Genomic DNA, 27099 nt, shown 5'->3' on the forward strand with positions numbered 1-27099 from the left:
GACTAATGGCTTTTTAGTGACTGATAAAAGAACAAATGTAAGTTAGTCTAGAGATAGACTTTTACTTTAAGATTCACTTATGTAGGGAATTTGAGTGTTCTAATGATTTTTTTTGTTTTTTGTTTTTTGTTTTTTACTGTATTCATTTTTGAGAGAGTGAGCAGGGGAAGGGCACAGAGAGGAACAGAGGATCTGAAGTAGGCTCTGAGCTGACAGCAGCGATCCCGATGCGGGGCTCAAACTTAGCAACTTGTGAGATCATGACCTGAGTCCAAGTCAGACACTCAACCAACTGCACCATCCAGGTGCCCCAACAATGTCTTTAAGTGTTGTTTATAGAAGGTTCAGAATTGTTCTTCAGTTGGTCATTTTATAGCATCTAATGAGCCCTTTAAAAAAAAATTTTTTTTTAATGTTTATTAATTTCTGAGACAGAGACAGAGCATGAGTTGGGGAGGGGCAGAGAGAGAGGGAGACACAGAATCTGAAGCAGGCTCCAGGCTCCAGGCTGTCAGCACAGAGCCCGATGCGGGGCTCAAACTCACAAACTGTGAGATTATGACCTGAGCCGAAGTCGGTCGCTCAACCGACTGAGCCACCCAGGTGCCCCCCTGTAATGAGCTCTTAAAATTAAAAATTTTAAGCTTTTTATTTAAGTAATCTCTACATCCAACATGGGGCTTGAACTCATGACCCCAAGACCAAGAGTTGCATGCTCTTCTGACCTAGCCCGCCAGGTGCCCCAAAATGAAATTTATTTTTGAATAGGCAGTACATTTACTTGGTTTAAAATTCAAAAGACACAATTGGGATACAATGAAAATTCTCCTTCCCATACCTGTCCCCCCTTTATCCAGTTTCCTTCCTCACAGACAACCAGTGTTATAATCAGTTTCTTATGGTTCTTTTATTGATGTTTGATTATATAAGATTTATTCATATTAATTTTCTATGAAGTTGAAATAATTAAAACATCTTGGGTATAATGAACCCTCGCTCTCTCTGTTTACTCCTCTTTATTCTGAGTCTTAGAGCAATGGATTGTCTTCAGGTAAAGGACTCTCAGCCAGGATTTCTCAATCTTAATGCAGTTGCTACCTAGTTTTTTCTGATTTCTGGTGATACTCTCCATCTTCTACTAGAGTAAATGAAGCATAATTTATGGTAGAATAAAACAGTTTGACAGTTCAGTTATGTTAGAAACATGGAAAGTTGTAAAATACAGTATTTGAAATTACATGAAAATTATCTTTCCGTCTTAATTTTCTCATATATAGTTAAATATTTCATTTATTCTTGGTGCACCATATGTGTTTGGCCCTTTTTTGTTTTCGTTTTTGTAAGAATGGTAAGTTGGAATCTATAGATATGTGGTCAGAATTGCAACAGAATAGTTACTTGTGACCTGCCTGCCCCCTGCTTACTGCTCATCTGACCCCACCATATGATGTGGCTTTCCTGTACATCTGCTCGTGGCCATAGCTGGGCAGCTGTAGTCATGATGGAAACCATGATGGTTTATAGTACATTAGCATAAGGTAAAAATTGCTTTTTTACTGAAAATAATTTTCTCTTAATCATTTGTGCTTATGCATGGATTTAATATAATCTTAATAGTAATCTATAAAAAGTTGGTATGATTTTTTTTTTGAAATAATAAGCAGTAGAATAGGAGCTCAAGAGTAACAAAAAAGAATAAACTGAAGAAATCGGCAAGATCTGTGGAAAGAAAACTTTAAAAATGTCACTGAGAGGATTTGAATAAGTGGAAAAATGTACAGTATTCCTAGGTAGGAAGGTTCAGCATTGTAAGATGTCAATTCTTGCTAAGTTGATCTGTAAATTTAACTTGATCCTTGTAGAAATTACAAGTCAGTCATTTTTTTTAAATGTTCATTTGTTTTTGAGAGACAGAAAGAACACAAGTTGGGGAGGGGCAGAGAGGGGGAGATGTAGAATCTGGAGCTGGTGCCTGGCTCCAAGGCATCAGTGCAGAGCCTGTCGCAGGGCTCAAACCCACGAACTGTGAGATCGTGACCTGAGCCAGAGTCAGATGCTTAACCAACTGAGCCACCCAGGTGCCCCACAAGTTGTTTTATTTAAACTACTCAAGCAATTTCTGAAGGTCAAATGGATAAGCAATCATGGAAGAATAGCTAGTAAAATTATTGTTATTTTTTAAAGATTTTATTTTATTTGCATTTTTTTTAAGTTTATTTATTTTTGAGAGAGAGAGAGAGAGAGAGCGCGCACACGCAAGGGCAGGGCAAAGAGAGAGACAGAGAATCCCAAGCAGGCTCTGTGCAGTCAGTAAGAGCCTGATGTGGGGCTCAAACCCACGAACCGTGAGATCATGACCTGAGCTGAAACCAAGAGTCAAATGCTTAATGGACTGAGCCACCCAGGCTCCCCAAGATTATATTTTCTTTTTTGAATACTCTCTACACCCAACGTGGGGTTCAGACTCACAATCCCAAGGTCAAGAGTCTTGTGCTCTACCAGCTGAGGCCGCCAGGTGCCCCTGGCCACTAAAACTCTGAAACAGAAGAGTGAAGGGTGGGAATGTTAATGTCTAGTCCAATTAAACCATGTTGCAAAGCTATAGTACTTAAAATAGAATGCTTGGAAACTGGATCAGGAGTAGGCAAACTAATCAATACAACAGAATAAGTTGTCCAGAAATAAATTGGCAGGTCACCTAGAAAAAAAAAAGTTGGATTCTTTTTTTAGGTTTATACTAGAGTAATTTCCATTGTAGATAGGAAGTGTAAACATTTAGAAAGTTAAAACCATAAATTGCTACAGGAAGACATGAGGCAATTTTGTTATAGTCTTGGACAGGGGCAGGACCTTCTAAATTTATGCCATTTAATTCGAGTCATAAAAGAAGATTTGAAGAACAGCCTACATAAGTGGAAAACTACACCTCGCTAATGAATGAGAAGACATTATCGTTCTTACCAAATAATCTATTGGTTTTCCATTACTACTAAAAATCTCAGTAGGTGTTTTAAAAAAATAAATTCATTCCTGAATATATATGGAAGTATATGGCCAAGAATAACCAAGACATTTAAAAAAAATTGAAAATTTCAAATCTTTACAAAAGTAGACCAGATAGTATAATGAGCTCCTGTGTACCTCTCACTCAATGTCAACTGTTACCAACTTATGGCCAGTTTTGTTTCACGTGTATCGTTAACCACTTCTCTCCTCTTGTAATATCTGATCAAATCTTAGACAATAATTTCACCCATAAATTTTTAGAACATACTTCTAAAAGAGAACACTCTGCTTTTAGAAATCCCGTACAGTATCATAATCATACTGTAAGAAGTTCATATAGGAATGACAAGATAAATAGCTGGTATTTCCCCCTCAATTTACCATTATCGCTCAAATTAATGAGTTACTGTACATCAAGTATGCTTCAGTCCATGAGTTCATATTGATTTTTGACCAGGTAGAGCCTCTTGAAGTTAACTTCTAAGTCTTATTTATATTAACTAAATATTAGCAATTTGAATCCACCAATATACGAAAAGAGTAACATATCATGACTATCTAACTGGGTTTATTCCAGAAATGCAAGGCTGATTTAACATTTGAAAATCAATCAATGTAATCTACTGCATTAACAGACTAAAAAAGAAAAGTCATTTGACAGAATCCAACATCCATTTATGATAAAATGCCTCAGCAAACTAGGAATAGATAGGAACTTCCTCAACATGATAATGGGCTATTCAAAACAGCTAACATTATACTTTAATATTGAAAAAATAAGTACATTGGCCCTAAGTTGTGAACCAGACAAGGATGTCTATTCTCACCACTTCTATTAATCATTTTTCTGGAAGATTAATCATTAATCTTCTATTAATCCAGTACAGTAAGGCATGCATGCGTTAATTAATTAATTAACTAATTAATTTAAAATATAAATTAGGAAGAAGTAAAACTCTTGATTTTCAAATGACTTAATCTTCTGTGTAGAAAATCCTAAGGAATCTATCAAAAAGGAACTAGAACTATTAAGTGATGTTGGTACGGCCACAAGATAATAAGGTCAGTATGCAGAAATCAGTTGTGTTTCGGTACACCAGCAATTAACAGAAATTGAAATTTTAAAAGAGCATTAAAAGATAGTGTCGGACAGGGACTGGCAGATGATGACTCATTTTTGTAAGTAAGGTTTTCTTGAATCACAGCCACATTCATGTACATATTTAGTGGCCGTGATGCTTCTGTGCTGCATTGGTAGAGCTGAATAGTTGCGACAAGGTATACAGCCCACAGAGTTGAAAATATCAACCACCTGGCCATTAAAAAAAAAAAAAGTTTGCCAACACCTGATATAGAAGAGCTTTATGATCTCAGGGAAGGGGAGGATTTTTTATACAGGAAACAGAAAACACTAACCATAAAAGGTAATACAACGTCTTCATCAAAATTAGTAACTTGTGTTCATCAAAAGATACGAAAGAATGGAAGGAGAAGTCTTCAAGAGTGGGAGAAAATATTTGCAAAATATAGCAAAAATCTATAACAATCAGAAAAGAACACAGTAGGAAAATGGACCCTAGACTTGGCCAATAAAGCCTGTCATAAAAGCAGATGGTCTGAGAATATTTTTTAAAGTACTCCAACCCATTCATAATCAAAGAAATGCAAAAAAATCCCACAATGACATACTATTAAACACTCACCAGAGGAAATGTAAATTGAAACAGCCATTATGGAGAGCAGTATGGAGGTTTCTCCAAAAATTAAACTACCATATGATCCAGCAATTCTGTCTCTGGGAGCATCTGAGGGAAATGAAATGAGCATCTCAAAGAGATAACTGTACCCCCATGTTCATTGCAGCATTATTCACAGTAGTCAAGATACGGGAGCAACTTAAGTGTCTATTGATGGATGAATGGGTAAGGAAAATGAGGCATGTGTGCACTCACACACGGATATTATTCAGCTATAGAAGGAAGGAAATCCTGCCATTTGTAACAATTATGGATAAACCTTGAGGGCATTATGCTAAATGAAATGTCAGACAGAGGAAGACAAATACTGTATGATCTCACTTATATGTGGAATATAGAAGAGTCGAACTTGGAAACACAGTGGAATGGTGGTTACCAGAGTCTGGGGGATGGAGGAAATTGAGAGGTGTTGATATAAGTGTGTAAACTTTAAGAGTTTTTGTTTGTTTGTTTGTTTAAACTAACCTCTACCCTCGACATGGGGCTCGAACTCGCGACCCTGAGACTGAGAATCTCTACCAACTGAGTCAGCCAGGCACCCAAACTTTAAGTTATAAGATGAAGTTCTGCTAATGTATCACATGATGACTCTAGTTAATAATACTGTGTTGCATGCTTGAAATGGAATATTCTCGCCACACACTCACACAGTGGTAACTATATGAAGTGACGAAGTGAAGTATTAACTAACTTTATTATTGCAGTAATCATTTTACAATATATGTTGTACCCTGTAAATTTACACAATTTTTTGTCAATAAATAAGTAAGTAAGCTAATAAACAAACATTACCTCAGTAAAACTGGGGAAAACATCTGATTGGCGGGGGGAAAAAAAGAATACAATTAATTACATAAAAACAGAAGGCTTCTACACGGCAAAATCACTATAAGGTCAAATCAACAATCATCAGGTCAGCATTTATTAAAATTACAACTATGTCTTATATTTGACATAGCAGTTCTTAGGTTCTGTAAAGAAATACCTTTATCATGATACAAATGGCCTCTATGTTGTCAAATCCAGTGGTCAGTTCTTAGCCTTTATCTTACTTGATCTCTTAGTGGCATTTAATCTAGTTGATCATTCTTTCAAACACTTCACTTGGCTTCTCGTATGCCTTATGGTTTGGTTTTCTTTTGCACTTACTGTTGGTTCCTTCTCGGACTCCTTCGTTGGATCCTTCAAAAAAACATCGAAGAGCCCCAGGGTTCAGGCCAGCAGTGCTCCAGACTTTTTCTCTAAGTGATCTCATCCAGCCCCAAATTCTGCATACTGCTACATGTTAATCTCCAGCTCTGACCTCTTTGCTGAACAGCAGACTCCTCTCTCCAGCTGCCTTCTCAGCAGTTCCATCTATGTTGTCATTTAGGCAGCTCAGGCTTAACATGTGCAAAACTGAACTCCTGGAATTACCAAACCCTGCTCCTCCCATTGTTTTCCCACCTTGTCCATTTGCTCAGGTCAGGGAACCAAAGTCATCCTTGACTTCCTTCTTTTTCTCATAGACCAAATCAACAATTCTATTGGCTCTACCTTTGGAAGAAGTCAGAATGTTATGACTTCGCACTCTCCCCACTGTTACCTCTTTAGTCTAAAACCATCTTCACTTCTCTCCTTGGATTATCGTAGATCCTCCTAACTGGTCTGATCCCGCCTTCGTTCTACCTTGCAGTCTATTTTCTATGCTACACTCTGGTGATTCTGTTCCAGGTGTTTACTTAGAACCCCTAAGGGGTATCACTTCAGATCTTATCCCAAGTGAAGAAGAATTAACTTGTTCTGGGAAGCCCTCTTTGACCTGTCCCGCTCCTCCTCCTTTTTTCCTTGCTTATTCTGCTCTAGCCACTCTGGCCTTCTTACTTTGATCTTGTGGCCTCAGGGCAGGACCTATGTTTCAGAGGGTACCTTTCCCTAGAGAACCAAAGGCTTGTTTTCCTCACTTCAGTCAGATCTGTGCTCAAACCTCACCTCTTAGGAGAGAACTTCCCTGACTTCCCAATCTAAAAGAGTACTCTGTTAATTTCTGCTTCCTTATTTGGTCTTAGGTTTCTTATTACTACTTCTGACCACCTGACATTATTTTTGCTTATTGCCTGTCTTCTCCCATTAGATTGTACATTCCAAAAGACAGGGCCTTTGTTTGCTTATTGTTGTATCCACAGTGCCTAGAACAGTGATTGGCACTGAGTAGACAGTCAGTGAATATTATTTGAATGAATGAGTGAGTGTGCGAATTCTACCAATATTTTCACATTTGGGAAGTGATTCATGTATAGGGCTATTTATTGTAGCATTGTTTAATAGCAGAAATTGGAAATGCCCAAAATGTCCATCAAGAGGTCTAATGAAATAAATTGTGGTACAACCATATAATACAATCCCCTGTATGAACTCATTTATATGAAGATCCAGAACAGGCAGAACTGATCTGATGGTATAAATCACAATAGTGATTGCCCCTGGGTTGGAGGCATTGATAGGAAAGAGTCACAGGGAACTTTTTGGGGAGACGGAAACATGTATCTTTATGGGAATGTGTGTGGAATCAGGTGCATGTGTTAGACTTTGACCATCTGTAAATTCCAGTGAATGTGAATTGTAATTCAGTTACAACAAAATGCATTCCTTAAAATGGAAAACAAATGAACTTGTGTATCAAGCTAGTGGCATAATCCTACAGAAAATCTTTCATGTGACTCTAAAATAGTGTTTTGATTGAACATCTCTAGTGGGATCTGTCCTTAGGCTAAGAAAACTACAAAGAAACCTTAAACTGTAGTTAGTAGTTTTATGGTTAATAGTGCTATTAATTTGACACTATTAAATTATATTACAGGACAACTCAGATAATTCTATTAATGTTATTTTGAGCATAAAAGATACATAAGGATTAAATCCAAAAAGTCAAAAGCTCAGTAACTTTTTGTTAAAGATTTTTAAAGAATAATGTTTTTATTTTTGAGGGGAGGTGGGGAAGGGCAGAGAGGGAGACAGAGGATCCGAAGTGGGCTCCATGCTGAGAGCGGAGAGCCCTTTGTGGGGCTTGAACCCATGAACTGTGAGATCATGACCTGAACAGAAGTCGGGTGCTTAATCGACTGAGCCACCCAGGCACCCCTAAGATTTTATTATTTTAATTTTTTTAATGTTTATTTATTTTTGAGAGAGAGAGAGTGTGCATGTGTAAGTGGGGGAGGGGCAGAGAGAGAGAGAGAGAGAGACATAGAATCTGAAGCAGGCTCCAGGCACTGAGCTGTTAGCACAGAGCCCAATGTGGGCTTGAACTCAAAAACCGTGAGATCACGACCTAAGCCAAAGTAGACGCTTAACCGGCTGAGCCACTCACGTGCGCCCCTGCCTCAGATTTTAAGTAATCTCTACACTCACCATGGGGCTGGAGCTCATAACCGCAAGGTCAAGAATTGCATGCTCCACCAGCTGAGCCAGCAAGGCGCCCCAAAAGCTCAGTAACTTTATTTTTTTTTTCATTTTTATTTTTTTACCGTTTTTTTTAATATAATTTATTGTCAAATTGGTTTCCGTACAATACCCAAAAGCTCAGTAAGTTTAAACCAGAAATGGAAATATCGGTATAACCCATAATTCATTTTTCTTTTCAATTATTCTCTTTATTGTTTTTGTTTTAATAATACACGTTTCCTATCTGCTATTGAAAAGCCATAGAGCGATGACAAGACAACAGCGCCTGTACCTAAATTGAGGTCTCTAAATATCCTTTCCCACCAAGAACCAGAGCTCCTTAGAGAAATAGCTGAATTCAGATATGGGGCAGGCAATGCTTACAATGAGCCTGAGATGTTACAGTGACAAAAAAGCAAGACAAAACCAAGATTAAAGATTTATGTCAAAAGGATATGAGATAAACAAGATTTGTGCATCATTACTGGTAGAATATAAGTGGTAAGCATATGGGTGGTTACTGTACAGTTCTTTCAACTTAGCTGTATGTCTGTAAATTTTTATAATTAAGTGCTGGAGAAAAAAAAGACAAGAGCCAGTCTGAAGCAGCTCTTGCTAAAGGTGGGGACATCAAAGGATTAATGACTGCAGTAGATTGAAACACAGGAAGTATTAAATCTACTAGTTAATTGCACAACAGTAACAAAAAATATTTGGAGACTGCTTGGATGCTATCTCATTTTTCTTTTACCCTTCCTTCCTTCCTTCCTTCCTTCCTTCCTTCCTTCCTTCCTTCCTTCCTTCCTTTTTGTTTATTTTTGAAACAGGGAGAGACAGAGCACAAGTGGGAGAAGGGCAGAGAGAGAGGGAGACACAGAATCCAAAGCAGGCTCCAGGCTCCAAGCTCCAAGCTCCAAGCTGGCAGCACAGAGCGTTGACGCAGGGCTGGAACTCGCGCACCACGAGATCATGACCTGAGCCGAAGTCGAACACTTAACCAACTGAGCCACCCAGGCGCCCCTCATTTTTCTTAAAATTAGTAAATTAGGAAGAAAAAAATCAAGTATTTAGCTTGCCTTTCTTACATTAGGGTAATCAATGAGGAAATTTCTTCGTGGAAATTTCAGCTAATAAATATAAAAGGGACAATAGAACTAGAAAATAACCATTTGCATTCCCTAATGCGATTATGGATATAGATGGCTGTCATTAATAGACGATAAAACCAATAAAAGAAAGGCTGCTGATGTGTTCCGTAGTGGACAGATCATGTGATGGTACTTGAAACCAGTTTCATCTTCTCATCACTAAAGATGATGTCAGATCTTATTATCCGACAGTGCGATCCTATAGGAAGCATGTCGCACCGTCTGTGAAGTTTTTTTGCCAAAACAAATCCAAACCTGATCAGGCTTCAAGATCTAACAACCTGGATACAGGAACTATGAGAGAAGAGATTGAGGACCGAGTTGAATATTGCAACAGAGGGAGGGCATTAGCAAATGCAGGAATGTGGGAAATCCTACAAGATAATTAAATGATCTGTTTTCTTCAACAAATAAATGGCTTGAAAACAATGAGCCATGATGGGGAACTGTTTTAGAAGACTAAGGCTTAAGAGTCCTTCTATCAGTCAAATGCAATGTATGTATGGGCTCTGTTTGGATTCTTCATTTAAATAAACCAGTTGTAAAATAACATTTTTTAAACAGTTGGAAAAATTGTCATATGGCTTGTTTACTAGCTGATTGAAGCAATTGTTCATTTGCTAGGTATGATAAGGATATATTTTTCAAAAGTCCTTATCTGTTAGTGATATGTAACTGAAGTATTTAATAATGAAATATGTTAATGTCTGGGATTTGCTTTAAAATACTCTGGCATCTGGGGTGCCTGGGTAGCTCAGTCAAATGTTGGACTCTTGGTTTCTGCTCAGGTCCTGACCCCACATCAGGCTTGTGCTGCCTGCTTGGGGTTCTCTCTCTCTCTCTCTCTCTCTCTCTCTCTCTTTCTCTCTCTCTCAGAATAAATAAACTTAAAAAAATACTCTGGCATCTAAAATTAAAAAAGGAGGGGGACACCTGGATGGGTCAGTTGGTTGAGCTGCAGACTCTTGATTTCGGCTCAGGTCATCATCCCAGGATCGTGAGATGGAGCCCCTAGCTGGGCTCCGTGCTGAGTGTGGAGCCTGCTTAGGATTCTCTCTCTCCCTCCCTCTGCCCCCCTCCCCTGTTTGCATTCTCTCTCCTTCTCTGTCTCTCTCTCTCTCTCCCTCTCAAGTAAACAAAATACTCTGGAAATGGGTTTAGGTAAATGAAACATGATAGGCAAAATGTTAATAATTATTGAAGCTGGGTAATGAAAACATGGAGATTCATATGGATTTTCCTCTACTTTTGTGTATGTTTGGAATTTTCTACAATAAAAGAGTTTTTAAAAATACCACATGGTTGGGGCCCCTGGGTGGCTCAGTCGGTTAAACTGTGGTCTCAAGTCATGATCTCAGAGCTCCTGAGTTCGAGCCCCGAGTGGGACTCTGCTGACCGCTCAGAGCTTGGAGCCTGCTTTGGATTCTGTCTTCATCTCTCTCTGCTCTTCCCCTCTTGCACTCTATCTCTCTCTGTCTCTCAAAAATAAACGTTAAGAAAAATTTTTTTATTAAAAATATTACATAGTCTTTAAAGGAAAAAAGAGGCTTTGTGGTTATCTAGTGATAAAATGATTTCTGCGATTTAAGTTAAAAAATAAGGTAGAACAGTGTGTCTGATGGGTTACTATTTGATTTAACAGAGAGAAAAGAAAATAATAAATGTGTTTCTATTTATACTCCTATATGCTAAAATATCTCAAGAAGTCTTCATAAGCAGTGCCTCTGGGGAGAGAGGTAAGAGAGAAGGCTTACTTTTCAAGGAATGTCCCTTTGTACCTTTTTAACAAGTGCAATGTGTACTATTGAAAAAATAGGTCATAAAAGAAAGAGTAGAATTAGGAACCACTATTCCAGGCACAAACATGTGTGTAAATTTAGAGCAATAGAATGTTAATACTGGGAGGGGTTTTGAGGTTATTTGAACAGTCTCATAAAACTGAGAAAGTTGAAGTATGTGGATTTTTTTTTTTTTTTGCAGTTGTATGGCTGATTGGTGTGAGGCAGACCTGTAAGCCAAATCTCTGACTGTTCGCTATAAAGTAGACAGCATACAACTGTGGTTTTAAACTTTGACATCTCTGTAATTAATATAATCTCAAATTAGATTGAAACATGATTGATATGTTGATGGCTACTGTAGGGACACAATACATACCTGTCTTTGAGTCCACTGTCAACATCTTTTTTATGAACCTGTATTTTAGAAGACTTCATTTGTGTTTGGCTCAGCAAAATCAGTGTATTGATGAACAGTGATTTTACAGTGTATTCCCACAGTTCTAAGATCGTGTGTGGGAAAATAATGCAGTTTGTGGATGTCAGGAATGTTGTTGTTGTGGCTTCGTTTGTTTTAATGACCTCAAGAAGCTTGAATGTTCTAAATATTTCATTCACTCTCATTTGGCTTTCAGAAATTTCCTAGGGAATAATGCTTGGCATTCTTCTTGGCCAAATATAAAAATCTTAAATGCTTGTTCTAAAATATTCAAGCTGTACATGAAGTTTTAAAGAAATGCCTTTAAAGCAAATGCTTTCTCCTCCTTAGTGCCACCAGTTGTACTGTTACAGAGGCAGTCTTTGTTTCTGGGGTGAATGCTTTCAAATGGACATTTAAATTGAAGCTGTGAAGTTCCCATCACATAGAGTGCAGGAAGCTTCACTTCTCCTGCCGGTGCCTCAACCTTTTTCTCTTTTCCCATCTGCTCCCCTCCTGTTTGTCTCTTGAAAACTGGGTATCTGTGTCCATCTGCTAACCCCAGTAGGAAGCCATAGCCCTTACATCCCTTTTTAAAAAAAAAAAATCTTTAAGGTTTATTTATTTATTTTTAGAGAGAGGGAAGTGAAGGGGCAGAGAGAGAGAGAGAGAATGAGAATCCCAAGCAGACCCTTCACTGTCAGTGCAGAGCCGGATGCGGGGCTCGAATCTGTGACCCATGGGATCGTGACCTGAGCTGAAATCAAGAGTTGGACGCTTAACCGACTGAGCCATCCAGGTGCCCCGCCCTTACATCCCTTACACAGCACCCTCCTTTCTGATTAATTACCAGTCCCTGCCATTGCTGCCCCCTAAATGAGACGTAACGCACTGGTTGCTCCCCATCTCCAGGGATGCCGATTATATCCAGGTCCCTAATCCTCTCTAACCAACCCCTCCGCCCCAGCTCCAGCCCATCACTCATTCAGCCTTCAGATTCAGGCTTCGAAAAGAAATGAAGTTGCCATCTTCCTCTTCAAAAACCAAGGAGGATTCCTAGTTGCCTTCTGTTGCTGTAACTCTTTGGTATGCTTACTGTATGAGTTTTTTAGACTGGTTTCCAGTCTGATTAATCAGCCTCCTCCGTTGCCCTCTTTTTCTTTCCCATCATGCACCTTACACCATTATCAAACTGCTCGAATTGCTCAGTGTTCCCTGGATAAAATACACTGTTGGAGCATCGGTGCCTTTGCAGTTGCAGTGCCCCTGTCTGGAGCACCTCTCCTTACTGAGCTCGGGAAAGCCCTCCTCTAGGCCCCTTTCACACGTTCCTTCTGGAGGAGTGTCCTGGGACCCTCTCAGAGCCTTTTCTCCTCTCTCATACTCCTTGCTGACATGATGTTGGAGCTACTTGGGCCCTTCATTAGATCCAAGGTTGACAAACTTTTTCCTGTAAGGGACCAGATAGAAAATATTTTTGGCTTTGTGGGGACATGTTCTTTATCAGAACTGTTCAGCTGTACCCTTGTAGCTTGAAAGCAGCCATAGGCTGTAGGTAATGAACGAGCATGGCTGTGTTCCAATAAGCTTTATTTAGGGATACTGTAACTTGAATTTCATGTAAATCCATGTTCCCAAATATTCTTCTTTTGATTTTTTTCAAACTTTTGAAAATGTAAAGACCGTTCTTACTTAGGTCATGGGCCATACAAAAACTGATGGATTTGGCCCATGGGCCACAGTGTACCAGCCCTTGCATGAGAGAGATCAGGGGTAAGCTTTATATATTTTTACACATCTCTGCCTTCCCTTCACACACACTGCCCTTCCTCCATGCCTCACTTCACTTAGAAGCAAATAATGACTGAACCAACCGTTGTTTATGGAATAAATGTTTAAGTAAGGAATTACTTAAACTATGGTAGTATCTAAACAGATGTGAAAAATAAGAGACTCACGTTGCAAATTAGTAGCCATTTTTAATATTTATTAATAAACACTTTCACAAAAGAAGGTTACAGAAGTTGCACAATCTAGAGGAGCTCACAGTCCCCTCTATGTAGAAGACAGCTCTGGCCAGGAAAGATGTAATGAGCAAATAAATAGTCTCTGCTCAGAGAATTTTGAAAATTGGCCCAAATCTTTGAATTCAGTATCAGATTACCTTCTCCATCTTTTCCTTCTACCTGGCCTGGAGAAAGTCGTGTTGTACCTTTTATCCAGTGGTGGTTAAGCTTTCAGACGGTTTTTCATGTAGGACTTGATATGTCATGGGTGTGACAGGCTCTCAAGTGGCCCGGTGGTCAGAGTCAGACCTGGAGACTTTTGAATCCTGGTTCAGCACTGATCTTTTATGTGCCCTTTGCCACATCACCAGATCATCTTCAGGCTTAGTTTCCTCATTGTTTATAATGGCAAGTATTGAATAATACCCAGCTTATATGGTTGTTTGAAAATTAGGAATAGTGTAGTAAAAATAGATTATGTAAAAAGCCAGCACCTGGCCCAAAATGAGCACTGAATAAATACTACCTGCTGTTGTTATTTATTTTCCCCTAGGATTGGTCTGTTTTCTTTCAGTATATACAGGAGTTGTGGGAGTGGGTTAAGGTTTACAGAAATAGCCTGGGACATTCCAGTAAGTTATGTTGAAATAGTGTGATCCAGCAACTTTTAGTCTTTGTCTTTTCCTATAACCTGCAAATATAGCCAAGTTTATTGGTTTCTTTAGGCTTATTAAAAAAATAAAAAATAAAACAGTCATCGAATACCAGGCAATATAAAGTGCTGTATGTGGTTATCTTAACATTTGGACATTAATTGAGGAAGACCGGGCAGGGCGGGGGGCAATCTGACTTCGAAGTCTAGTATTACACTCTGTACCCTGGGACTTATACTTAAGAATGCTGTGTAGGATAGTTTGTGTCTCTGACCCACTTTTTCATATTGTTCTTAAAATACCTTGTTACTTCCAAAGTTAAACTGGCAGAATATCTGTTCACAGCACAGTGTGGTAGTTCTTTGTACTAGACAGGGAACTTCCTTTCATTAAATAAACAGCCTGATTAGCTAGATAAAGTAAAGGGATGTTTATAAGGCATTTTGTAAACTGACTGTTTATGTCTGCTTGTTCCTTATGTTAGTATTTTGAGCTCCTGTGTAGGAAAAAAAATCAAAGGGTAAAATGGCTTCAGAACTCTAGGAACTGATACTACTAATGCTTGGTCCTGTGATAATTTATTGATTTATCGTGCTTGCTCATCTTTACTTACCTTTTAAATATTTTTATGAGGTCCTGTGCACAGGAACTTGTGGTGGCTGTTCTTTAAAATATCCTGTTTTCAGGGCACCTGGGTAACTCAGTAAGTTAAACTTCTGAATTCGGTTTAGGTCATGAACTGGTGGTTGGTGAGTTTGAGCCTTGCCACGGGCTCTGTGCTGACAGCTCTGAGCCTGGAGCCTGCTTCTGCCCTCTCTCTCTGCCCCTCGCCCACTGGCAGTCTCTGTCTCTCTCTCTCATAAATAAATGCTAAAAAAATTTTTTTAAATATTCTGTTTTCGGGAATCTAAGCAGCTGCAGACAATTATTCATTATTATTTCGGTCTTATTTTTCTTTTTTTAATTTGTATTTAAAAAAATTTTTTTTAAGTTTATTTTTGAGAGAGAGAGAGAGAGAGCAAGTGCATGCGCACATGCACAAGCAGGGGAGGGGCAGAGAGAAGGAGAGACAGAATCCCAAGCAAGCTCTGCACCATCAGCACATGGTCCAAGGCAGGGCTTGAACTCATGAACTGCGAGATCATGACCTGAGCCAAGATCGAGAGTCAGTCGTTTAACTGACTGCGCCACTGAGATGCCCCTTCTTTTTCTTTTTTAAGTACAACTTCTTTTTTAATGTTTCATTTATTTTTAAGAGAGAGAGCACGCGAGCAAGGGAGGGGCAAAGGGAGGGAGACAGAGGATCTGCGCTGAGCACAGAGCTCAATGCAAGGCTTGAACTCACGACCATGAGATCATGACCTGAGCCGAAGTCAGATGCTTAACCGACTGAGCCACCCAGGCGCCCCTATTTTGGTCTTATTTTTAAGAAGGAGCGTAGAAATGATTAGAAAGGTTTGTCTGTAGAAGCAGTTTGCAGGGTGTATCACAGAGTTCATAGTGTGTAGCCCTTGGACTGTCTGGGATATCCACACAGCTCTCTGGCAGTAACGGCAATGCTGAGGGGCCTGCTGAATGTAGGAGGCATTGCATTGTTGGAAATGAGACCATGTTATATATATTACTGAATGTAGTTTTCTGGGAGTTGGTAATATGTCCGAGGTCTATAGCTTACCTATCAGAATTTCCCATGATGTAGATCGTTACTGTAGATATTCTCATTTTTTGAGGAAAATATTTCCAGAATTATACCTGAAATATATTTACCTCCATGATGCTCTTGGTGAGGGAAATGGAAACTTACCTGATACCAAGGGTAGTGCACAGGTAGGGAGAACAGGGATAGCTCCTCTAGCTAGAACTTTGCAAAGATACATATTCTGTCTTGTGTTAGTCTCATCCTGGTTGGAAGAGTCTAAGACCATTTTTCCCCCCAAATCTCTTTTTCCCTCTTCTCAGCTCCAGTCCCACATTTATATGCTGGTCCACTGAAAATACTCATTAGATATCTCATTATACTCTCGATTCATGTGTTCAGAGGATAGCTTCCTATGGTTCCCTCCTCCACTGATACTTTTTTCTCATTTTCCTTGGAGGGCAGTTCCTCCTTTGACCCAGCCCATGGCTATCAATCACTTGGTCCTCTGGATGCTTCTTTCTGTTTATCTGAGAACTTGTAACCCCCTTCCCACTCCCATGTCTGTCCTCATCCTTTCTCAACCTGAATTCAGTGCAGAAACCTATTCTGCTTCCAAGCTTGCCCACCTCCAGCTCAAGTAAGAGTGACCTTTCTAAAACCCAAATTGGGAGGAATGCTCCTGGCTACTTCTGGTTTGGCGCTGCCCAGAAGGAATTAGTTTTTGTTTAAATAAACTCTTAAAAATTAAACACAAAAACAAATTGGGTTGTGTTATTTCTTTGCTTAAACAACTTCCTGACTTACCCATTGCCTTTAGGTTTCAATCCAAACTCTTTATAATTAGACCCTTGCCTTTTTGTTCAACCTCCCTAAGTAACCCCTTCTGGATGCTTTCCGTGCTCCTTTTTTCAAGCACTTGTTTATTCATTCAGCCTTTGGTCCATTCTTTCATTTGCTCATTAAACTTTTATTGGCCACTAATATGGGTCAAGCTTTGTGCTTAAGGCTTGGGTCTGAGGCAGTCAACAGAACGGATCCTTAGACATTTCACTGACCTCTCACACTGTTAATCAGGATTGATTAGGTTATGCTGCAGTAACAAATTTACCCTGAAATCTCATTGTTTTAACACAACACAATTGTATTCCTTGTACGATGCCACTCAGTCTTGGGTTGTCAGAGGCTCTGCTCTACATAGGAACCCTTCCATTTAGAGGCCCTGGCTTATAGCTACACCAGCTAGAACTCACTGTGCTCCTGGGCACTGGGACAGAGGAAGAGAGAAGCTGGATGGGCTTCTCCCTGCCTCAGCCCAGAAGTGACATGTGTCCCTTCTGCTCACATTTCATTAGCCAGAACTAGTCAGATGGCCCCACCTAATAGCAGGAGGGCTTGGAATACCATCGACAAGAACATAAAATATCTGGTGAGCATGATGGTCCCTGCCACAGGCCCTGAAGTATAGTTACGTGACTTCTGGTCTGTCCTATCCACTGGACTTCAAATTTCTCAAGAGCTGGGATTATATCTTTCTTGCTTTTGTGTCCTAAACACGTGGGCACACAGTAGGCTTCTGATTTTTGTTGAATCAATGTCCTTCTTGAGCTTGAATTTAACTCAGGTCACTTCTTTTAAGAAGCCTTCCCTTGCCATCTCTCTACTGTCCTCCCCCCAGCCTAGATTAGGTATTTCTTTTCAGTGTCTTTGGGGTATCCTGTGCATACCTCAACCAAAGCACTCCTCACCCTGTATTACTACTCTTTTTTTCTTTCTTATTTTTTCTTCCCTCTCTCCACTAGATACTCCTTTCCTGGGTAAGGGGTTTTCTTTTATATTCTTCTGAGAAGTTGTATTAAGCATTACTTTTTTAAAGTTTATTTATTTATTTTGAGAGAGACAGAGACAGTACTGTTGGGGAGGGGGCAGAAAGAGACACACACACACTATCCCAAGCAGGGGCAGAAAGAGACAGACACACACACACACACACACACACACACACACACACACTCTCTCTCTCTCTCTCTCTCTCTCTCTCTCTCTCTCTCTCTCTCTCTATCCCAAGCAGGCCCCAGAAAGAGACACACACACACTATCCCAAGCAGGGGCAGAAAGAGACAGACACACACACACACACACACACACACACTCTCTCTCTCTCTCTCTCTCTCTCTCTCTCTCTCTCTCTCTCTCTCTATCCCAAGCAGGCCCCAAGCTGCCAGTGCAGAGCTCAACGTGGGGCTCTGACCCACGAAGCTGTGAAATCATGACCCAAGCCGAAACCAAGAGTTGGGGCACTTAATGGACTGAGCCACCCAGGTGTCCCTGGATTAAGCATTATTAAAACAATTTAAGAAACCTTAAAAAATAAAACTTTACTGTTCCAAGCTTAAGTCCATTATAGAAATCTTACCCTGTTAGGTTTATTATTCCCACAGATTTCCTTAGTCTTTCATTGTATACCTGTGTCCCTAATCAATATAATGATTTTCCTCTGTGTCCATGTGGATAACAACTTGTCCCAGCCCCACTGTTGATTTTTCCCTGCTCTGTAGGGCTAGCTGCATCATGTTCATATGTGGGTGGGTTAGCCATCTCTGCACTGATATCACCTGTCTTGGTGATAAGAGTTTCATGAAGGGTCTAATTAATACCTGGTTGTCCAGTCCCCTACTTTGATCTGCCTTAAAATTGCAGGGGTTTTCATCTTTGCAACTGCCATTCCTAGTTTATAACAGTGCTGAATGAATGTTTGTTGAATAAATAACAAATTCTGTGGTTGTTTTCCTTAGTGTGTTGTTTTCAGATTTAGGAGCTTTGCCATTTGATTTCTTTTCTGATAATTTTATATTTAAAAATCAAGCTTCAGAATCAAAATTTACTGACCAGAAACACCACTTAGTGTTTTATAAGACAGGAAGGAGTAAAGCCTCTGGCTAAAGGAAAGATGTTTTGTTTTTCAGTGGGTTGTCAAGGAAACTTAGGAGAACTGTTTACTGGTAATGGTGTTTGCTTTGAAGTGTGACTACAAAGTAATGAGGCTTATTTTTCCCAATGTCTGTATTATACATAGTCTGACCTCATGTAGGCCTGCTTTGAATGTGCAAAGTAGTAGTGACACTTGCAAGATTTACTAATTAATATTTCACATTGATTGAAATTTAGAAATGAAATTATACTTTATGGTAGAGGTTTCCTTTGCTTTAGCTTTAGTATTGTCCCCATGAAGTTCTTTCATTTGGGCTATAACCTAATTGAATGGCCCTAGTCAGCCTTTTAAGCAAATGCTTAGGTTCAGAATGGCTATGTAACACTGCCAACAAGTGGGAGAATTCTAGGAAGAAAGACTACATGTTCTTTATATAACAAATCCTTGAAAGATTAACCCATTTTCTACCCTTTCTTGAGTTTTCCTTGCAGGTTGGATTGGTATGATTTAAATGCCAATATCCAGAGAGTCTCGGGAGGACTTTTTAAAAAAAACTTTTTGGGGCGCCTGGGTGGCTCAGTCGGTTAAGCGGCCGACTTCGGCTCAGGTCATGATCTCACGGTCCGTGAGTTCGAGCCCCGCGTCGGGCTCTGTGCTGACAGCTCAGAGCCTGGAGCCTGTTTCAGATTCTGTGTCTCCCTCTCTCTGACCCTCCCCCGTTCATGCTCTGTCTCTCTCTGTCTCAAAAATAAATAAACGTTAAAAAAAAAAAAAATTTAAAAAAAAACATTATAAAAAAAAACTTTTAACTTAACAAACATGATTGCGTTTGGGCTTATTTTTATTTTGAGAAGGAATTTTTAAAAATATAAGATTTGCCACAATTATCACAAGATGGGAGGAGTGTGGCAGTGATTCCCTCACCCCTTTTTTTTTTCTTGAGAGATCAAGAGAAGAGAGAACACGAGTGGGGGAGGGACAGAGAGAGAGAGGGAGAGAGAAAGAGAGAGAGGGAGAGAAAGAAAGAATCCCAAGCAGGGTTCCCACTGTCAGCACAGAGCCGGATGCAGGCCTCAAACCCACACACGTGAGATCATGACCTCAGCCAAAACCAAGAATCGGATGGCTAACAAATTGAGCTACTCAAGCACCCTTGCCCTTTTCTTTTATGGAAATAGTGTATTATTTCAGCTTTATAATTTAATATGATGTAAAACTAAGGATCACTTCTTGGAAGGCTACTCCCCTGGAATATAGACTCTGAGGAAAAAAGTAGTGGCACTGACTCCTAAATTTAGCTTTTGAAAAGTTACTGTGGCCTTAAAACCAGTTTTATTTTATTGAGATGAAGCTCACATAACATGACATTAACCATTTAAAAGTGAACGAGTCAGTGGCATTTGGTACCACTAATTCAGTGGCATTTAGCAACCTTTGTATAGTTTCAAAATACTGTGGTCACCCCAAAATAAAATCCTGCTCTCCATTCTTCCCTTCCCCCAGTCCCTGGCAACCACCAGTTTGCTTTCTCTCCTCTCTCTTGATTTACCTATTCTGTATATTTCACATCAGCGGAATCTTACAGTATGTGACTTTTGAGCCTGGCTTTTACTTCGCCTGATATTTTGAAAGTTCATCCACACAGTACTTCATTCTTTTTTAATGGCAGAATAATATTCCTATGTGTGTGAATGCCACATTTTGTTATCCACTCACTGATCGGCATTTAAGTTGTTTCTACTTTTTGGCTAGAGTAAATAATGCTGCTGTGAATATTTGTGTGTAAGTATTTGAGTGCCTGTTTTCAGTTCTTTTGGGTGTATACCTAGGAGTAGAATTGCTAAGTCACGTGGTAATTTTTTATTTAACTTTTCAGGAACCACCAAACTTTCCACAGTGCCTGAGCTATTTTACATTCTTACCCAGTGTTTGAGGGTTCTGATTTTTCTACATCCTTGCCAGTTCTTGTTATTTTTAAAAATTATAGCCATTCTTGTGGGTGTGAAGTGGCATCTCATGGTGGTTTTTCTTTGCACTTTCCTAGTGACTAATGGTGTTGAGCATCTTTTCATGCGCTTCATGGCTATTTGTAGATCTTCTTTGGAGAAATGCTGCTTCTTTTGGAGAAATGTCTTTTTGTTATTGTTGTAAGAGTTTTTATATTTTCATGTACTTATATTTTGGATACCAGACCCTGATCAGATAGATGATTTGCAAATATTTCCTCCCATTCTGTAAGTCGTTTTTTCACATTCTTGATAATGACCTTTGATGCACAGAAGATTCTAATTTTGATGAAGTCCAACTTACCTAGTTTTAGTTGTTGTTCATACTCTTGGTGTGTCATGTGAATTGGCATATCTTGCCAAATTCAAGGTCATGAAGATTATTGCTATTTTATTTATTTTTTATTTTTTTAATTTTTTTTTAAGTAAACTCCATCCCCAGTGTGAGGCTCAAACACATGACCCCAAGGTCAGGAGTCACACATTCTACCCACTAAGCCAGCCAGGCATCTCAGATTTATTGCTGGTGGGTGTACAATGAGGACTCTTATTTTAAAAACAAAATTTCGGGGGCGGGTGCCTGGGTGGCTTAGTTGGTTAAGTGTCCAACTTCGGCTCAGGTCATGATCTTGTGGTTCATGAGTCTGAGACCCACATTGGGCACTCTACTGTCAGAGAAGAACCCACTTCGGATCCTCTGTCCTCCCCTCCCTGGCTTGTGCCCTCTCACTCTCTCTCTCAAAAATAAACATTAAACAAACACCCACAAAATTTCATAAAACCTCCACATTTTACTTTAACCTCCCTTAGATTATACATTTATACACATCACCCAAAAACTGTGGGTTTCATATTATCTTAAATTACTCTGCATTATGCAAAGTAGAACCTAAGTATACTTAACAAATGAAATAGTACTTGTAAATTTAAAGACATTATTTTCTCCACCCATGGGCTATATTTTGGTGACTATATATGGATTCATGGATTTTCTTTTTAACTCCAGACCCCCTCTGAGTCAGCAGATCACAGATTTTATAGAGGAGCACCAGGGGACTGTATCATGACATGCAGAAAAGGGATTAAGGATGAAGAAGAAAAAGGTAGCATTTCCAGGGGCCCAGGTAGTTGCAGAAATGTCAAGGGAGAAAGGGGAGATGACTAAAAGGTAGGTCACCGGAAGTCAGAGGTGGAATCTGTAAGGGCTCCAGAGGATGCAGCGTTTGCTTTCAGGCAACAAGAATGACTGCAGAGTGGAAGTGAAGTTCAAGGGGGAGTGTGTTGGGATCAGGGCTGGACACTCAAAAGACATCATCAGAAAGTGATGGTTTAGGGAGCAATAGAGGATTCCTTTAGTTTTAGAAGTAATGCCAACCCAGTTCTACCTCCAAAGGAGGAGTCCACCTGACTGTTTAGCTCCTGTCCTGGAGAAGGATAAGGAAAAGGAGCTGGGGAAATCCTAGATTTTATTTCAGCCGTGATTAGAATGCAGTTAATTTTGAATTAATAATACTGTAGTCTGTATCCGTATTTTGTGTGTGTGTTTGGTTGGTTTTCTCATTTCTTAAAATTTTTTCGTAAAAAGTATCCAGTTTTCTCTCAGCTGCAAGCATGATGAGGTTTTTCAACTTGACCTGTAGATGAGGGAGTTGGGTTCTCAGGACACTCTTAGAGCTTGGGGTGGTGATGGGCCAGGAGCTGGGACACACGGGAGTGAGGACCTGGGAGGGAAAGTGTTGGGACTGTGGTGCCAACCAGGGCTAAGGACTGCTTTCCTTCTGGCCAGCCCTTCACAGCGCTCACAGGCTCATCAGCGACTTTCCACCCCCCCTCCCTGCCCCCAGTCCTTGTCAGCTCGGTGTTCAAAAGGCTTTAGAGAAAGGAGCTAAGAAGAGGATAGATAGGCCTGAGGGGAAGGCAGAGGTAATGGCCATTGGTTCACATGCCCTTCTGCTTTTACAAGGCGGATTGTCTGCTTTTTCCAATAGAAATAAAAGCTACCTTACCAGAAGTGACCTGGAGAGATCTAAACAAAAAATAGGCTTAGGTACTTAGACTTTGGTGGTGTTTAAGAGTCTGAGTTTATACAAACGTGTCTTTTTTGTGTTTTTAACTGCTCATGTAATCTCTGTGACTTTCAGGTGCTACTCGTGAGCAGTAGTCGCCATCCAGACCGATGGATTGTCCCTGGGGGAGGCATGGAGCCCGAGGAGGAGCCGAGTGTGGCGGCAGTCCGTGAAGTCTGTGAGGAGGTGAGTGTTGAGAACAAAGGGCACGGCAGTACCTTGTAATCCTGCATCTGTCACGTCTGTGTAGTTCTTTATCACCACCCACTGACTAGACATGCTCCTGATCCCAGAAGGAAGGCATTTAACAGTTACCCTGTGCTTCCTTGATGACAGGGGTGATCGGGTTGTGACGTGGTCATGTTTGTCAGGCACTCTGTGCAGGGAGAGGGCTCATAGTAGTGACTATATCTAATTATTCCAGACAGTTTTTGTGATTTCCCATGGAGCTCTTTCAGCATCGCCTCTGTCACCTGTGGCAGAAGATCAAGAACAAATAGTTCATCAGCCCTAAGAAATCAGAGGAACAGGCAGTATTGATATAAATGGCTCATTCTCATTAACCTTTAGATGAGGAGGTGGTGGCCCTTATTTTCCTATGCTTCCTGAGTCCTGGCCTTAGAACAGTGGTTAACGCAGCAGTTCTGTTAGCCAGAAGATGTTATTAATGGTGCCATTAGATAATAGCATCTTCTTTGTTATTTAGTCACATGACATTCAGCATATGTGTACTGAATTCCTGGGCTATGCCCAGTATATCTTACTAGATACTCCAGAATAAGTAGTCGGAAGAAGTAAAGTCTTGGGCCCCTAGTTCCCTTACTTTGAGGAAACTAAGAAAGAGATTGCAGTTCAAAGCCAGGAGGAAGAAACTGACTAACATTCCTCCATAGCCTGCTGTGCTCTGCTTACATGATTTCACTTAAGGTTCCTAACTTGGTGGTGTGTTCTATCACCCTCATTTACTTGCCCTCGCCACATAGTTGGTGCTTTTTAGATCTATTTCTTTGTTCCAGAGGGAATTTAAAACTGATTCTAAGGACGTATAAAATCGCACTAAGAATGAGTCTAACTCCTACAGTTCTTCCGTGTTCAGCCCTTGCTGAAGTCCTCTGAGACTGACTTACTCTTGGAATACTCAAGGAGTTCTTTGCTTGCTCTGAAACTCCTGCAGACTTGTGTTGGCTCGTGTGCCTCTCCTTCTATCATATATCTGGTGTCCATAACTAGACTATAATCTCTGGGAGCAAAGAGTATGTTTTAAAGTTTAAATCCTCCCTTCCTGTGCCTCGTACACAGGTAGGTAAATGGAAAGTAATGAATACATGCTTCCATGACAGATGGAGTAATGGATGGAACAGTAAAAGTCCTGAAGAGTCCCCCTTTCTTATCAGACCTGGGATAATGGGGAATGCACAGGGGCAGGGTGGCCTGGAGGGGCAGATGTGATTCTGTACTCTGCCCTCCCATGCTGCAGGGCTGCACATCTTTGCCTGGTCCTTGGAAGATCTCAGAGGCTTGACTGTTTAAGTAAGTGGCAGGACCAGTTGGTGGACCTAAGCTGCACACTCTTAATTCAGATCCACTTGGCTCCTGTAGGTTCTAGGACACGTAAAGCAAAAGTGATGTTTGAAAGCTTCTGTGGCAGTTGTGGATTAAGAAAGGTGGTTGGAAGGCCTGAGATAGAGGGTTCTAGAACAGAGAGAAAGGAAAAGGTTCAGAAACTTTGCAAAACTTGCTGCTTGGTTTTAGGAGTCATGGGGGGAATCTGACAGCTGTACCATTGTGGAGCACGTTGGGATTGGCGTCTGTCTCTGGAGAACTTATATTGCTGTTACTGTTGTTTGATTTTGAGAGTTACAGTTGAGTCATCCCTGACTATACACATGCAGCGAAGATGGAGAGAACTAGGAGAAATGCAGTGAGGGGCAAGAAAGGGTGTAGGGCACCCCGCTCACCTTTGTTTCCTGGTAAATGCCATCCCACGCGCCTGACTTGGTGAGAGGGAGGCTGTGGTGAAGGAGGAGGCAGAATGCTTGTGATTTGAGAAGGTAGTGGCGCAGCACCGAAATGAATCATGTCCTCATATGTTCAGGATCCCCCTCCCTCCTGTCCGGATGGGGTCCTGAGCTTGAAGTTAAGCCCTGCTTGACTCTGAGCAGATTTCCCCCCCTCCCGTCAAAGGAGAGTCCTGCCACACTATATACTTTATTCTAGCATTATTGAGAGATAAAGAATGGGAACTGCTTGCAACTTTAGAATACGGTACCGAATAAATCAAATGTTTGCACAGACAGTAAACATTAGTGAAATATGTCATTACGAAAACAAACATTTCAGTGGCTTCTATCAAAATAGAAGGGATGGTTTATCCAATTCCACATCCGTCAACAGAGTACAAGACTTGGAATCAGAGAGGATATAGATAGATTTTTTTTTTTTTAATTGCCCTTGAAAGGTAGCTTTTGTAAGCAGAAATCGCTATTCAGGGAGTTTATTTAGGTTTCAAAATGTTATGACTTTTGTAAAAGTACACATTCAAAAACTTTTTTTTTTTCATAATGCTCACAGCTCTGTTCTCTAGGTAAACATAGAAGATTTTACTAGTCACTTTTAGATAATATTTAGACCAGTTAATTGAAGACCTTCAGATGTTTCAAATTGGTTTTATACAGCTAAATGTATTTTATTGCTTTCTAAAGAACTTCAGTTATCTGATTTAAAAAAATAAAACCCTGGGGTGCCTGGGTGGCTCAGTCAGTTGCGCATCCAACTTCAGCTCAGGTCATGATCTCACGGTTCATGGGTTTGAGCCCCACGTCCGGCTCTGTGCTGACAGCTCAGAACCTGGAGCCTATTTCGGATTCTTTGTCTCCCTCTCTCTCTGCCCCTCCCCTTGTCACACTGTCTCTCTCAAAAATAAATAAACATTAAAAAATTAAAAAATAAAATAAAGCCCTGATGAAGCTCTTCAACTGAAGTCCTGTGAATCTCATACATTAAACTTACAAACTAGGTGAGTCTTAAGTTCTTTAAATATTCCCATAATATATGTAAACTTACTAAGATTTTCAACTTAAAAACACAAGTCAGAAAGGAATTATTCAATTATACTTTCAAAACTGTGGTTACAATCTAATAGGCCAAGTTTTTTTTTTTTTTTTTATAATCTCTACGCCCAACTGGGGCTCAAACTTACAACCACGAGATCGAGAGTCGCATGCTGTATGACTGAGCCAGCCAGGTGCCCTAGGCCAGATTCTTTTACATATTACAAAATCATAAAATATGCCTGGTTTCCTTTGTTTTTTGTTTTTTGTTTTCTTAAGTTTATTTATTTATTTTGAGAGAGAGAGAATCCCAATCAGGCTCCGCCCTCTAATCCCAGCGTCCGATGAAGGCTTGATCCCATGAACCATAAGATCATCATCTGACCTGAAATCAAGATTCCCTGGTCATCTTCTTAACATAGAAATATATTATGGTTTTGAGGTGCCTGAGTGGCTCAGTCAGTTAAGCGTCCGACTTTGGCCTAGGTCATGATCTCGCGATTCGTTGAGTTCGAGCTCTCTCAAAAACAAATAAATGTTAAAAAAAAATTTTTTTTAAATAAAAAAAATATATTATGGTTTTGATTCCCTTAAACATTTTTTTAATTAAAAAAATTTTTTTAACGTTTACTTTTGAGAGAGAGAGAAAGAGAGAGAGAGACAGACAGCATAAGCAGGGGAGGGACAGGGAGAGAGGGAGACACAGAATCCGAAGGAGGCTCCAGGTTCTGAGCTGTCAGCACAGAGCCGGACGTGGGGCTCAAACCCACGAACCGTGAGATCATGACCTGAACCAAAGTTGGAGGCTTAACTGACTGAGCCACCCAGGAGCCTTTCCCTTAAACATTTCTTTATTTCATTCTAAATATTTTCAGCATTGCACCAGGATAGGGTGGTTCAGTTGGTTAATTGACTGTTGATTTCTGCTCAGGTCATGATCTCACAATTCATGAGATCAGGCCCTGCTGCAGAGCCTGCTTGGGATTCTCTCTCTCTCTCCCCCTCCGCTGCTTGTGCTCACTCACTCTCTCTCAAAAATAAATAAACATTAAGAAAAAGAAAAAGAAAGAAAGATGTTTACCCACCAAAGAAACCAGGCCCTTCCTGTTAAGCGAGACCAAGACTCTTTGGTGGCCTGGTAGGAAATGCTGATCCAGACCACTGTTGTTCTGTCAAGGTATAACTGTGGGGTGCCTTGGTGGCTCCGTTGGTTAAGCATT

At 40.2% G+C, this 27099-nt stretch overlaps 1 protein-coding gene across 1 annotated transcript in view; it reads left to right on the top strand.

Moving 5' to 3' along the window:
* The window catches only part of NUDT3 (nudix hydrolase 3), a 125314-nt gene that overhangs the window by 42538 nt on the left and 55677 nt on the right, over nucleotides 1-27099 (top strand). Inside the window, exon 2 of the mRNA XM_027057956.2 lies at nucleotides 22905-23015. Coding sequence (XP_026913757.1) covers nucleotides 22905-23015 — 111 coding nt within the window. The remainder of the gene's footprint in view (nucleotides 1-22904; nucleotides 23016-27099) is intronic.

Source organism: Acinonyx jubatus, chromosome B2 (genome assembly GCF_027475565.1).
Source record: "Acinonyx jubatus isolate Ajub_Pintada_27869175 chromosome B2, VMU_Ajub_asm_v1.0, whole genome shotgun sequence".
Lineage (NCBI taxonomy): Eukaryota > Metazoa > Chordata > Mammalia > Carnivora > Felidae > Acinonyx > Acinonyx jubatus.